We start from the raw sequence: 13,178 nt of genomic DNA, 5'->3' as shown, positions 1-13,178 counted from the left end.
GACTGGGTTTTCTAGGGAGAAGGAAAGAGGGCCCTATCAGGAGGGGCTGCACTGCAGAAGAGACCGTTTCTCCAGGTGTTGTTCATGGAAAAACTGAGTCCCAGCAGACAGCACATCCTGAGGCCCCCTGGGGGGTGTGCCCCGTGGGAATATGGTGTCTGGTGCAGGAGAGAGTGGGGGTGAGGGACATGCAGACTGCACCCCACAAGAGAGGCATGTGGGCACTCCCCTCTTCTTGTCCCCTGTTTAACTCCTGCTCAGACTTCCCTCCTCAGCGCAGGTGTCACCTCCTCCAGGACACCCAAACTGGTGTCCCTCTCTGACCCACAAGTGTCTGTGTCAGCTGCTCTTTTGTGTTCACTGTGCTGGAATCACCTGTAGATGTGTCTGTCCCTCTGACTGCTTCTGGTCAAACTACTCGTTCCCAAGTCTTACCCTGGATTTTTTTGGGGGGTTGGGAAGAAAGAAGGATGAATTACTTGCAGCAAGTAAGGAGAACACTGGGGGTCTTTTCCCAAAGCAGTGTCTCCCCAAACTGCAAAGTTGGGGAAGTTTTAAACTGAGGGTGCGTGCGTATTCACAAGGGGGCTCGAGCAGAGGAGAGTTCCGCATAGAATTGGGGCAGAGGTCAACAGAGTCCAAGCTGTAGTTGATGGAGGTCAGGAAGGTTGATATCATTCCGTCCTCCACCTGGGTGAGGGCCTTACTTCCTGATGTCAGGACTTACCGAAGCTCAGGTTCTTTATGTCTCAAGACAGAAGGAATGCAGTGAGAGGCAAAGTGACGGGTAAGAAGGGGATTTATTTAGAGAGGTACACCACATTCCACGGACAGAATGCCGTCTGTCTCAAAAGGCGAGAGCGGCGCTGGGAGAGAAACACCCCGCAGAGTGTGAGCCATCTCAGAAGGTGAGAGACCTCACCCTGGATCTTATAAAGCCCCGTTAGGTGGGAAAGAGGGAGTGAGATAGATGAACCTGGGGAAAGGATACTGGGAAGGTGAAATGTTCAGTCTAATGAGAAGACTCAAGGATGCACAGACTAGTGCCTCTTCAGTCTGTAAGGCTCTCGCCAGGGCAAATTGTTAGACTTATTTCCTGAGACCCCAAGGAGCACAGCTGAGGCTTGTGGAAGGAAGCTGAAAGGAGGCAGGTCCAGCTCCATGTCAGGAAGCACAATCTCACAGCTAGAGCTGTCCCTGGGGGGAACGAGGTCCCCAGATTTGGAGGGGGTGTGACCACCTGGTGGGGATGGGACAAGAACCTGCTGACCTTTGATGGTTCTTTCAATCGTAAGACAATAAATGCCACAGGTTCTGATTCTGAGATGCCACCATTTGTAAAGGGGCATCATTTGGCTCATAAATAGCTTTGAGAGGAGAAACAATAGATGATGGAGGAATCCGGATACCCCGGAGCCCCCGTAATAGCTCCTGCTGGCCGAGGGCCGAATGTGTCCCCTGTCCTGCATGCGCTCAGCCCTGGGAGGGGTCGGGGCCACCCTGGTGGGAGCTCCCCCCTAGCCGGGATTGGAGGAGCGGTGCCCGTACAACAACCAGCGGCCCTTTGATGCCTGACCTGAAGGGCGACATGGCTTCTGTGGGCAGCAGTACCATCTGTCACCTGCCTGCCAGCCACTGATTAGGGATGTCCCCACAGCCAGGCTGGGCACAGGGCCACACTCCACTGTGCTCTCAAGAAGGCCCTTCCCCTGGCCCACAGTGCTGGCTTTCTGGGTGGGGACACTTGGAGATGAAGCTGTAAAAGCCCAGGTCAGGTGCTAACTGAAGAATTCTGAAGGTTCATCAGAAGAATTAATACTGCTTAAAACACTAGGTGAGAGAGCAAACAGAACAGTTAAGCAAACTAGAATAAGGGGTGACCTGCATGAGAAGCAGTACAGGCTCTGATTAAAAGCTTGAGCCTGAGGGTCGCACAGACCCAGGTTTCAATCCTCACTCTGCCCCTTCCTTGCTGTGGTCCTCTGGGCAAGGCATTTAACCACTCAAAATCCCGGTTTCTTTCATCTATCAAATGAGAATGGTTCAAGGGCCTGGTGAGGGTTAAACGAGGTAATGCATGTAAACACCTTGCCTTTAGCCACCCTTATTATAATCACTCTCTTACCATTTTAAAAGGCAAAGGATTCCCTAATGTGACAGATCAGGGAAATATGCTCTACCACAGGGAGAAGAGAGCAATCAGATTCCAGTCTTGGCATTTTGTGTGAACCTGAGCATCCCTTTATTTCTCCGAGGCTCAGTTTCCAAATCTGTGGGATACGGTGCCTACCTCTTTGGTTTGTTCATAGCCCAGCACAGTACCTGGCACAGACTAGGTGCCTCTCTCCCTGGCATTCCCCTTCATATCACACCGGAGTTGTGAACAAAGGACTTGCAAGAGCAAACTCTGAAGGAAAGTAAAAATTTATGATGACTTTATGCACACACACACACACAGATACTGCCTAGGACTTATATTTTGCAGAACACATTTTAGCTCAAATATTTATGAGCCCTTTTTGACACACTAAGAACTGAAAATATCACCATGTGCTTATGTTAAGGAAAACTTATAAAACTTTAGTCCAGTAGGAATTCAGTCAATTTCCTGGCTTGTCTCTGGTCATTTCCGAGGTTGCGAGGAAGTCCAGGGTTGTAACAGCCCCCGTTTCCCTGAGGCTTTGGCAGGGGCAAAGGGTCCTCGGCAGGTCTGTAGGTCTGATGACGTCTCCCTGTGAATGCTCCAGGCCCCTGCCTCTCATAAGTATTGCTGGAGCCCATGTAAAGGGCCCAAGCTGGCTTTTTGAGTTTCTCCCAAACACCAAAAGCTTTGTTTCCCCATCTCCTCTTCTCTCCCCGAGTCCCACATCCTCCTTGTCTTTCTTCCAGGCCAGCTCCCGGCACCAGAAAACCAGCTAGAGGACACGCTCCCCTGGGATCGCCAGAGCCAGGCTTTCTGCCACCTGCACTTTTACATTGTACTGTCCACTTGTGTTATCATCATTCATGGAAGTGCCTTTTTATATTTTCTACCAGGCTCTTCACCTCTCAAGCTTCACCTTAGACCTCTTTCCCTCACTGAAGTTTGGATTCTGTCTGTTCCCAAACTCCCTCACCCCTCCCACTTTCATGCAGGTTGTGACCTAGAATGGTCTTTTTCAAACTGTAGGTTGGCAATCCATCCATAATTCTCTTTTAGTCAAATAGAATAAGAGAGAAAATACCAGATTCCACCCTTGAGAAAAGGTTAGGCATGTTTTTTGAAATTTTTGTTTTAGTTAGAACTTTGTAGATTTATGTGTGTGAAATAAATGTTTACTGTAGGTGAGAGAACACGGGGAAGTCACAGATCTAGACTCCTTTTCTCTCCTTACCTCAAAACCATCTGGCCTGTCTCACTTTTCCTTGACTTTCTTTGGTCATGGTTTAGATGTCACTTTCTCTGAGCAGTGGTCCCTTAATCATCTCTCCACCTTTGGCCCACCTGACCTAGGTTAGGGGCCACTCTGGTGTCCTTCCCCTGCCTCTCTCCCTGTCTGACTTGCCCACTGTCTAGAAGCTCCAAGGAGTAAGAAGCTCATTTGTCTTGTCCACCGAGGCCTCACACAAGGCTTGGAAAGCAGGGTAGGAAGTCAGTGTTGGGGGGAGGCGGGGAAGGGGGAACAGGGGGAGAGGAGGGGAGGGCAGAAGGGAACCTCATGTCTTGCCTTCATGCAGCTCCCACCACAGTTAGGAGAGAACAGTCCTTAGCAATTATTTACCGAATGAATTAACCTCTGGTACTAGGTGTGTGTAATACCTTTCTTCAGGTTTAAACATTTTCTTCTGATTCAAATCTAGACTCTGATATTTGGAAGCCATGTGATTTAGAGCAAATCACTTAATCTCTTTGAGCTTGTTATCTCATTTATAAAATAAAAGTAAGAGAAAATATAAAATAAGAGGATAATATCTAACCTGCCTAGTTGTCGTAGAGACTAGAAACAACATGTACAAAGTTCCCAGCATGAGTAGGTATTAAATTAACAGTCATTTTGGGACTTCCCTTGTGGCGCAGTGGTTAAGAATCCGCCTGCCAATGCAGAGGACACGGGTTAGATCCCTGGTCCGGGAAGATCCCACATGCCACGGAGCAACTAAGCCCGTGCACCACAACTACTGAGCCTGCGCTCTAGAGCCTGTGAGCCGCAACTACCGAAGCCCACGTGCCTAGAGCCCGTGCTCTGCAACAAGAGAAGCCACTGCAATGAGAAGCCCGCGCAGTGCAATGAAGACCCAATGCAGCCATTAAAAAAAAAAAAAAAAGTCATTGTATTGTCACTGCCTCTCTTCCTATCACTACCATGTGTCTCCAGGCTTCCCCACGTTAACAGACCTGTTCAAACCTTCCAGATCCATCTGAACCAGCTCCATGTAAAAGAAAAGTGGATTAAAAAAAAAAAAGTGGATTTTAGAATCACTGGCTCACTGGCTGTGTGAACTTATCAACCAACTGGCTCACTGAGTCAGCTCGCTAAAATGAGAAGTAATTAGGGCACTTCCTTGGCGGTCCAGTGGTTAAGACTCCATACTTCCAATGCAAGGGGCGAGGGTTCAATCCCTGGTCAGGGAACTAAGAGCCCACATGCTGTGAGGCGTGGCCAAAACAAACCCAAGTAACTAGAGTTCCCGTGGGTCTGTGTGGGAAGCACCGGCCACAGCACCCAGGGCAGACATGATTCTTCCCTTCTCTTGGCCAGAGCCCACTCTCCTTCCCCGTAGATAGACCAGAAATGACCCCCGAAAGTTACAAACTACGGTTCATGCTTTATCAAAGCACTCATCATTGATGGCCCCTATGGCTGACACCCCAGAGAGACGGTAGCTGCCCCCGCAAGGCTTGTGTCCTGCTCATCTCTGGGCCCCAGTCCCAGCGCGAGACTGGTCTGTAATGGGTTGTGGAAATGAACTCCTCGCATATTTGTGTGCTCGGGACTTACCTGGCGAAGAGTTTCAGCAGGCAGTAGGGGCGTGCGTCCGTGAGAGTCGAGTTGGGGTAGCAGGTTGTTCTGTGGGCAGTGAGAGGAAGCAGAGGAGGATCAGGAACCAGCAGGTGGGGAACCTGGAGGTCAGCAGGGTAAGCAGGGACTGACTTGTGTAGGCATGGACGTGTGTGGGTGCTTCTGGCGCCCTTCCCGGCACTGCTCCCCCCCTCCAGGGTCTCAGCATCGCTATGCTGCAGACTCTTGCTCTGAGAGGAGCTTTTCTCCACTGTCACTTCTTTCATCCCGACCTCTTCTTTTTCTCTCAATTAAATGCCAATTTGAGGGACTTCCCTGGAGGTCCAGTGGTTAAGACTTCGCCTTCCAATGCAGGAGGTGCAGGTTCGATCCCTGGTCCGGGAGCTAAGATCCCACATGCCTCATGGCCAAAAAACCAAAACATAAAATGGAAGCAATACTGTAACAAATTCAATAAAGACTTTAAAAATGGTCCACATCAAAAAAAACTTTAAAAAAATGCCAATTTGAGTGTGAACCATGACTGATCTCCCATCTGTTGAAAAAAAGTAAATATTTACTGAATTACTATATTAAGACTGAAAAGGAAATGAGAGCAAGGCAGATGTTCTCCTTGCCTCTGATTTGTAATAGGGAAGCCATGAGTTTGGGGACTGTGTTCTTAATTTGCAATTACTGAGCCTCTGCCTTGAAGCCATTGTCTTCAGTCAACAGGTACACACTGGTAAGACACATAGTCATCCACCAACTTAACAGCCTAAAATGTGTCTCAGCCTTATTAACGTATGTTTGAGGGAACGTTCCTTCTCCAGTTATAACTGACATCTAGCTGGAGCCTTCCAAAGTATGCCTTTTAAAAATAAAAGGCGGGTTTTTTCTGATGATAATAATGGCGAACATGTATTGAGCACCCATTGTGTATCAGGGATCATATGTCCCAGGGACATGTATTAACTCATTTCATCCTCAGAACCACCTAAGAGGTGGTCCTTCCCTCTTGAGAGGGAAGAGAGCATCCTCAGGCCACAGGGATACCGATACCTTCAATGTCCACGATCAAAGGCAGAACTCGGAAATCGCTAGCCCTCAGAACAAAACTGACCCATCAGTGTGTTTAACTTGGCCGACATGTAATAATGGATTACATTTAAAAATCCTACATTTTACATCCAAGTCCAAATTTCCAGCTTGTCATAAAAATTCACAAGACCCCCTACACTCCTATGTCACAGCATTGGTAGGCACTGAACACCCACTGCCCCGTTGAACAGGCCCGCCCTCTTTGTTGGTCAGAGGCCCCACCCTGGGCACTGAGACTCCTTGATGACAGCTCTTGCTCTGTTGTTTCTCTAATAGGACAGTGACGCAGTAGAAGGTTTTGTATACCCATGTTGCTCTGGAAAGTGGAACAATGAAAGAACTGAGAAGGTTGTATGTTTCAAGAAGGAGCGCTCATCATCCTTTGTGTAGGATATCCTGCTTTCCTCCTGTGCTGACCTCCTGGCTCTTGTAGGGGGCTACGTTTGCTACCCCAAAGCCAGAGGAAGACATCTGGAAAGAGAAAGGCGGTGTTATAAGAGCTTTAAAAAATGTGTCGGCCTAGGGCAAAAGGGTCAAGATGGGGAAAAGAGGAGAGAGGGAGATTAGGAGCCTCCTACCAGCCACACAGCCTGGCAAACCCGACATATGCGGCAGGTGCTGCGGCTTCCCCAGGTGCCGATGGTGCCTCCAATGAGATGGATGAGTCTGGAGGTGACGGAGTTCTCCGATCAGCATGGTAGTCCAGGCCCAGCCTAGCTGGAAGGACACTTCTGTGTGGTGGGAGGGAGGGGACTCAGGGAGCATAATAAAATAGGAAAAACTCGGACTTTAGAACCAAACAGACCTGGTTTCAGATCCTGACTTTGATACTTACCACCTGAGTCACCTTGAGGGAGGTTTGGAACCTCAGTTTTCTCATCTGTCAGATGGAGACTGGTTGGCTGTTTAACTAAATATGCATTGGAGGCAGCAGGCTTCACTTCAGGTGCAATAGATCAGGAGTGAGCAGAACAGGTAAGGCCCCTGCTCTCATGGTGCTTGCATATGAGTGCAAGAAAACAGACAATAAGCAGGTGATTATTTAATTATCTGGTGGTGATAACTGTGGATTGGTTGTTTATACCATGGCTCATTTCCAGAAAAGGTTGGAGACAGTAATAATATCTCAGGACGTGTGACAACTGAATGAGATAATTATATGCAAAGCGCTTACCCCAGTGCCTGAATATAGTCGTTCACTTCACAAATTCTTAAAGAGCCCCTGTTCTGCGTGAGGCCCTGTCCCAGCCGGAGGACTGATGGGAACACACACGGGGTTCACATCTATAGCGGGATTGGGAAAACTAGTGCCCTCTGGCCTTTGTTGTCAGCTTCCTTGATAGACATCACTGAAGGAGAGGCTGAGGGCATCTCCACAGGGGAGACAGGTCGGTCGTGTAGCAGGAAGAGAAAGGATTCATCATAACAAGCCTTGGGTGCAAGTCCCCCTGTGCTACTTATGGCTGCGTGGCCGTGGAGCGACGCCCTCCCCTCCAGAGCCTGAGGCCCCTTGTCCACAGCACTGCCGGGTGAATCGAGGTCCGGGGTGGACCCGGGGATTGCCTTTGCCCCCTGAGGCCGGAACTGACGCCCTTTCTTTGGTTTCTCGGGCTCCAGACCACTCGGCCCTGAGTGCGGCGAGGACCCTGTTCGTGGATGTGGAGGAGCGCCGGCCGGAGGCCATGGACGTTAAGGAGAGGAAGCCATACCGCTCGCTGACCCGGCGCCGCGACGCCGAGCGCCGCTACACCAGCTCGTCCGCAGACAGCGAGGAGGGCAAGGCTCCGCAGAAATCCTACAGCTCCAGCGAGACCCTCAAGGCCTACGACCAGGACGCCCGCCTCGCCTACGGCAGCCGCGTCAAGGACATGGTGCCGCAGGAGGCCGAGGAGTTCTGCCGCGCAGGTGAGGGCGGCCGGGGCGGGGCTTGAGGCGCGCCTGCGCACTGGTGTATCTCCCTCCCCCCGCCCCCCTGGGTGTGGGCGCGCTTGAGCGGCGACTGGAGCCCAGCGGGGTGGAGGGCGCCCGTCCGCACCAACACTCCTCGAGTTTGGCACCTAGACCTGGTCAGAGCCTGCCCTGTAGTTCATTCTTAGTTCATTCGTTTTCATGCTCACCCCCGTCGTGGGCGTAATGAGGTGGTTAGGAGCTGAGTTCTGACCACCACCGGCTCGCCTCTAAGCCTCCCGTGGTAGACGGCCATGAGTACTCGCCACTGCACTGAATTGTCCTGAGGACTAATGAGATGACGCGTTGCGAGGTAAGTGCGATGACGCCATGCCTCTCCCACTAGGCCTGGATCCACAGGAAAGCTGACCTGTTAACAAGGCTGCCTCTCCTGCTTTAAAGACGAGGGGTCTGGGCTTCCCTGGTGGCGCAGTGGTTGAGAGTCCGCCTGCCGATGCAGGGGACACGGGTCCGTGCCCCGGTCCGGGAAGATCCCACGTGCCGCGGAGCGGCTGGGCCCGTGAGCCATGGCCGCTGAGCCTGCCGGACGGGAGAGGCCACAACAGTGAGAGGCCCGCGTACCGCAAAAAAAAAAAGAAAAAAAAAAAAAGACGAGGGGTCTTCAGCTCTTTCCCATTTGTGGTTAACAGCTCGAACTCTGACATCAGACCGACCTGATTTGAATTCTGGCTCTGCCATTTTTACTGCCCTCAGTGTCTTCACCTGGGCAGTGGGATCACAGCCATGCCTCCTAATTGCAAGGTGGTGGGGAGGATTGATGAGGACTGAAAATAGAGCATTTGACCCTTGCACAGAGCAAGTGCTTCAGAAATGCTGCCGGCTACTGATTGTTCTCTCTGGGTCTCAGTGAGGGGAGGGGACAAATGGTGAGCCCTGCCAGGCCCAGGTTGGCCTGGATGCCATCCTAGCACGGGAGGCTCCAAAGGGAACCCCTCTTATCTTCATAAATAACAAATGAGAAGCATTCTCAGCTCATAGGCAGCAGGCATGGGCACTGCAGCTTACAAAGTTCTCTCTCTCCCGTTACCTCCCTGGAGCCTCAAAAATCCTGTGAGGGTAGCAGAGTTCTCTCCTCCCACCTTCCCTCTCCCTTTATCCATCCTCCAGAGTGCTACCAGAGTGTGTCTGTCTGATTATTTAACTACCTTTCGCTGAGCACTTACTCTGTGGCAGGCTGGACACGGAGCTGACTAGGACCCTGGGAGGCACAGGGGTTCCTGGTTAAGAGCGATGCACATGACTGGGAGAGGAGGCCATCTCTGGGGGTTCCCCTCCTGCCTCACTGGCAGTTCCTTCTTCCTTCCTTTGCAGGCTTGTCCTCTTCAGTCCTGACCCTGGTTGCGGGATCCTTCAAAGCACGGGCATCTGCCTCTTCTCTCTTCTTACTCCGCTCTTCCCGGTTACTCTCATCTGCAAACCTCTGAGCTCCCACCCTGATACCCCGCCCTCTGCCTCTGTGCTCCCAGCACACTCTCCGTGGATCCCCCCACTTGGGGCTTTAGCCCTTCATCATGGCCTGGGCTGTGTGTCCCCCGCTTGACTGTGAGCTCTGTGAGGTCAGGCACCACGCCCTGCTCGTTGCTGTACATCAGTACCCGACGGCAGCTTGGATTGGGTTAAATGTGGTGCTGCCTGGTCGTAAGTCCATTTCCTAGATCGGTGGTTTAACTGCAATATGATCCTTAGCGCCTTCGTCTACCGGTCTTCCTCATCCCCCAGAACACTCATGGGAATGTTAAAAATATGGAAGAAGCTGTCCCTGAGTAAACACTGAGTAATGTGGAGGCTGTGTTTTCCATGGAAGTCAGTATCCCCTTTGTCCCTCAAACACTGATCCCTGAGTGAACTCCCCGCACCCAGGTCTTCCCGGCCTCTGTCGTGGGCACAGCCAGGCTTTCCCGGGGCCTCGAGAGACCTGTCAGCGGCCCAGCCTCGGCTGTGCGCTTGGCTCCCTGGGTTACCCCAGAGGCTGCTGGTTCCTGTCACAGCCCACCTGGCGTGAGGAAACAGAAGGCAGAGCCGACCTCCTTGTGCAAGGCCCACTTTTCTCAGCCGGTCACCATCTTCTTCACTTTCCTGCTCCAGGCTTTCCTGAGCCGGCTAGAAAGGAACATCTGGTCCCAGGGAACCATTGGCATTTCATGGACCAGGCTTCTGCCCTGCTCAGGAGCCCCCCTTGCTGGCATGCCCTCCCTGGGCTGGAAGAGGAGAGCTGAAGCTCTCCGTCCAATTTAGCAGACACGTACTGAGCCCGCACTGGGTACCGGGTTGCCTTCTAGGCCCAGGGAATAGGAATGAATGGGACACAGTCCCTGCCCGCGTGGAGGCGTCTCGAGCAGAGGACCCAGGCTCTTACGCAGTTCTGCTCTGCGGCATGACCAGGGCCGAGGACTCTCAGAGGCAGCTCGGAGGAAGAAGCAGGGACTCCCACACAGGGTGTAGGATGAGGGGAGGCTTCTCAGACGAGGGGCCATTTGTATTGGGCCCTCCATAAAGGGGTGGAGGGTTCGGGCTGGTGGAGAGGGTGCAGAGGAAAGGCCCAGGCATTGAACATCACAGTGAGCTCAAAGGACAAGAGTGAGTCCTGGGGTAAGGGCCGGGCTTCTGGTGGGGAGATGCCCCCCCTCACGCCCTGATCCCGCTCCCCTGCCTTCCCTCCTAGGCACCAACTTCACCCTGCGTGAGCTGGGCCTGGGGGAGGTGACGACCCCGCACGGGACCCTGTACCGGACAGACATCGGCCTCCCCCACTGTGGCTACTCCATGGGGGCCAGCTCCGAGGCCGACCTGGAGACCGACCCTGTGCTGTCCCCCGAGCACCCCGTGCAGCTGTGGGGCCGCAGCACACGGTCGGGGCGCAGCTCCTGCCTGTCCAGCCGGGCCAACTCCAACCTCACGCTCACCGACACGGAGCACGAGAACGCGGAGACCGGTGAGTGGCCCGCTTGGCCTGTGCCGGGCGCCTGGGTTATGGGGCCGGGGGTTTTAATCACAGTATTGATCTTCTCCTCCATCCCTTGGGGCTCCGGTGAAGTCGGTGGAAAATTGCTTTGCTGTCCGTCGTCAAAAGGCAGAGCCTCTTGCAGGGTCGCGTGAAACCCCTGCCCGTGGGTGACAGGCCAGAGACGGGTTGCCGCACTTTCATTCCAGATGAGAGGGGTGCCGAAGGGGCAGGGTTACTGCTTACAAGGTGCCTGTGCGGGTGGGAGCAGATGGGCCAGAGGCTTCCACTCGGAAGCCCATCCCCTGCAGCTCATCCTCTCTGGCGATCGCCGTGCCTGGTCCTGGCGGAACTCTGCTCATGCAACCTCCAGCCTCCAGGTGCCCAACCACCCTGGGCACCCGCCACGCGTGCTGCCCCACCCCAGGGTCTTACGCTGATCAGAGGATAGCTTTCACACGAAAACTGTCACGCTGGAGTAACTTAAAACGCGTGTTTTTACCCCAGCTTTCCCATGATCTCATCTGCAGACTGGAGGAAGTGCTGTCTCTGGACTCTATTCCACTCTCATCTCTGTAGCTCTCTTCCAAGGCCGGAGAGATGCTGTGGGAGAAAAAGAGGACAAGTTATTCACACATCTCCTTTTTTGTGGGGAAGGAAAGGGAACCGTGTTTCAGGATGTTCCTCTTCCCTCTCGGACCTTGCTGGCAGGTCTCTGAGGGGCCCTGAGATAGATGCAGCCCTGCAGTGGGCCACCCGCTGAGGGAATTTCCCTTTCTGTGGCACCTTGTGCCCACAGTCTCTGGGCAACTTGTGCCCACAGTCTCTGGGCAGCTTGTGGATGAGGCCCACGTGAAGGAAGGAGGGTCCTGCTGGAGTCCGGCAGCAAAGACTTAGGGAGGGTGGCAGAGACCAGGACAGCCCCTCTGCCCCGGGGAGGGCTTTGTTTCCCAGAGGTCCAGTGAGGGGGTCTGCTGGCCCCACCACAACAGAGGTGGGAAGGGGGACGTGGGGGTGGCAATCTGAACGAGAACTGGAAGAACCAAGCCGGGTACCAGTGCCCCCTACTGGTTTCCAGCTCTAAATGCAGAATCCTTTGATTCCTCCCCAGGATGTGGGGGGGATTGGAGAAGTGGTTTGAGGGTGGCGGGGGGCGTGTGTGGAGACACCAGGTCAGAGGTGAAGGCTTAGGTGGGTTAGTCTCTGGAAAGGATGCTCCAGTGGGTTATGGCACAACACAATCCCAGATTTGGGATCAGGCAGGAGACTAGGTAAGGTCAGGGTCAGGTGGAGAAACCCATCTCCTAAAAAAGTCAGGTGCAGCAGAATTGCAACTATTTGTTCCACCACTGCTGCTAGAGAACTTGGAGTTTTTCCTAGGGACGCACCTGTTTGAGGGGTAGAGGAACAGCAGGTCCCAAATACCAGCTTGGCAGTGTCACCCTCCCCTGATACTCCACCAGCCCTGGGAGGGGGTCAATGACCTCAGCATCTGAAGGGGTTCCCCTCTGTGCAGTGGGGAGCCATCCACACTCCCTCATCCACCTTCCCACCTCCTAGGCCCAAGCCCAGCCAGCAGCCCCCTTCTCTCCTCTGCACTACACGCTGAATTTGATGTGCGAGGCCTGTGCAGAGAAAATGGTGTCTAACTGGGAGGCAGGAAGCCTCAGTGCCATCACTGACCTAGGGTGTAGCATTGGATAAGTTAGATCCTTTCTCTAGACCTCAGTTTCCTCATCTGTAAAATAAGTAGTTTTAATGAAATCAGCATTTCTTGTATTCTGAGAATGTTAATAGTTCTTAGATTGAAGAGGGGTGGAGGGGAGTGCTCTGTGGTCAAATAATGTAGGAAACACTGAGTTAAAGGAACTTAAACCAGTTTCCTTACTGCAGGACTTCTCAGAGCCTTTAATACGTTAATACGCATGCTAATGGAGATATTAGCAAGGAGGGTTGCAAATTTATCTGAGAGTAAAAAACCCTTTATTCTCAGAGCATGCGACAGGACCAGTGTTCCAGTGAACACTCTGGAGAATAAGTGAGCTGAATCACCTGTAGGCCCTTCTAGATCTAGGATTCCGTGATTCGAAGTCCTTACATTAAGGTGAAGGTGCACAAGAGGAACATGATAGTAATAACAACAATACTAGTTAATACCTGCTACTGATTATTAGACCCCCATGCCCAGT

General features: G+C 52.7%; 2 protein-coding genes across 2 annotated transcripts in view; one reads left to right on the top strand and one right to left on the bottom strand.

Moving 5' to 3' along the window:
• USP35 (ubiquitin specific peptidase 35) overlaps nucleotides 1-13,178 on the bottom strand; it is an 873,752-nt gene that overhangs the window by 18,636 nt on the left and 841,938 nt on the right. The window lies entirely within an intron of this gene.
• The window catches only part of TENM4 (teneurin transmembrane protein 4), a 757,305-nt gene that overhangs the window by 358,364 nt on the left and 385,763 nt on the right, over nucleotides 1-13,178 (top strand). Inside the window, exons 5-6 of the mRNA XM_049713625.1 lie at nucleotides 7,698-7,985; nucleotides 10,711-10,980. Of these exons, the coding sequence (XP_049569582.1) occupies nucleotides 7,698-7,985; nucleotides 10,711-10,980 (558 nt within the window). The remainder of the gene's footprint in view (nucleotides 1-7,697; nucleotides 7,986-10,710; nucleotides 10,981-13,178) is intronic.

The sequence above is a fragment of the Orcinus orca genome, chromosome 8 (genome assembly GCF_937001465.1).
Source record: "Orcinus orca chromosome 8, mOrcOrc1.1, whole genome shotgun sequence".
Classification (NCBI taxonomy): Eukaryota; Metazoa; Chordata; class Mammalia; order Artiodactyla; family Delphinidae; genus Orcinus; species Orcinus orca.
This window is presented reverse-complemented; position numbering and strand designations above follow the sequence as displayed.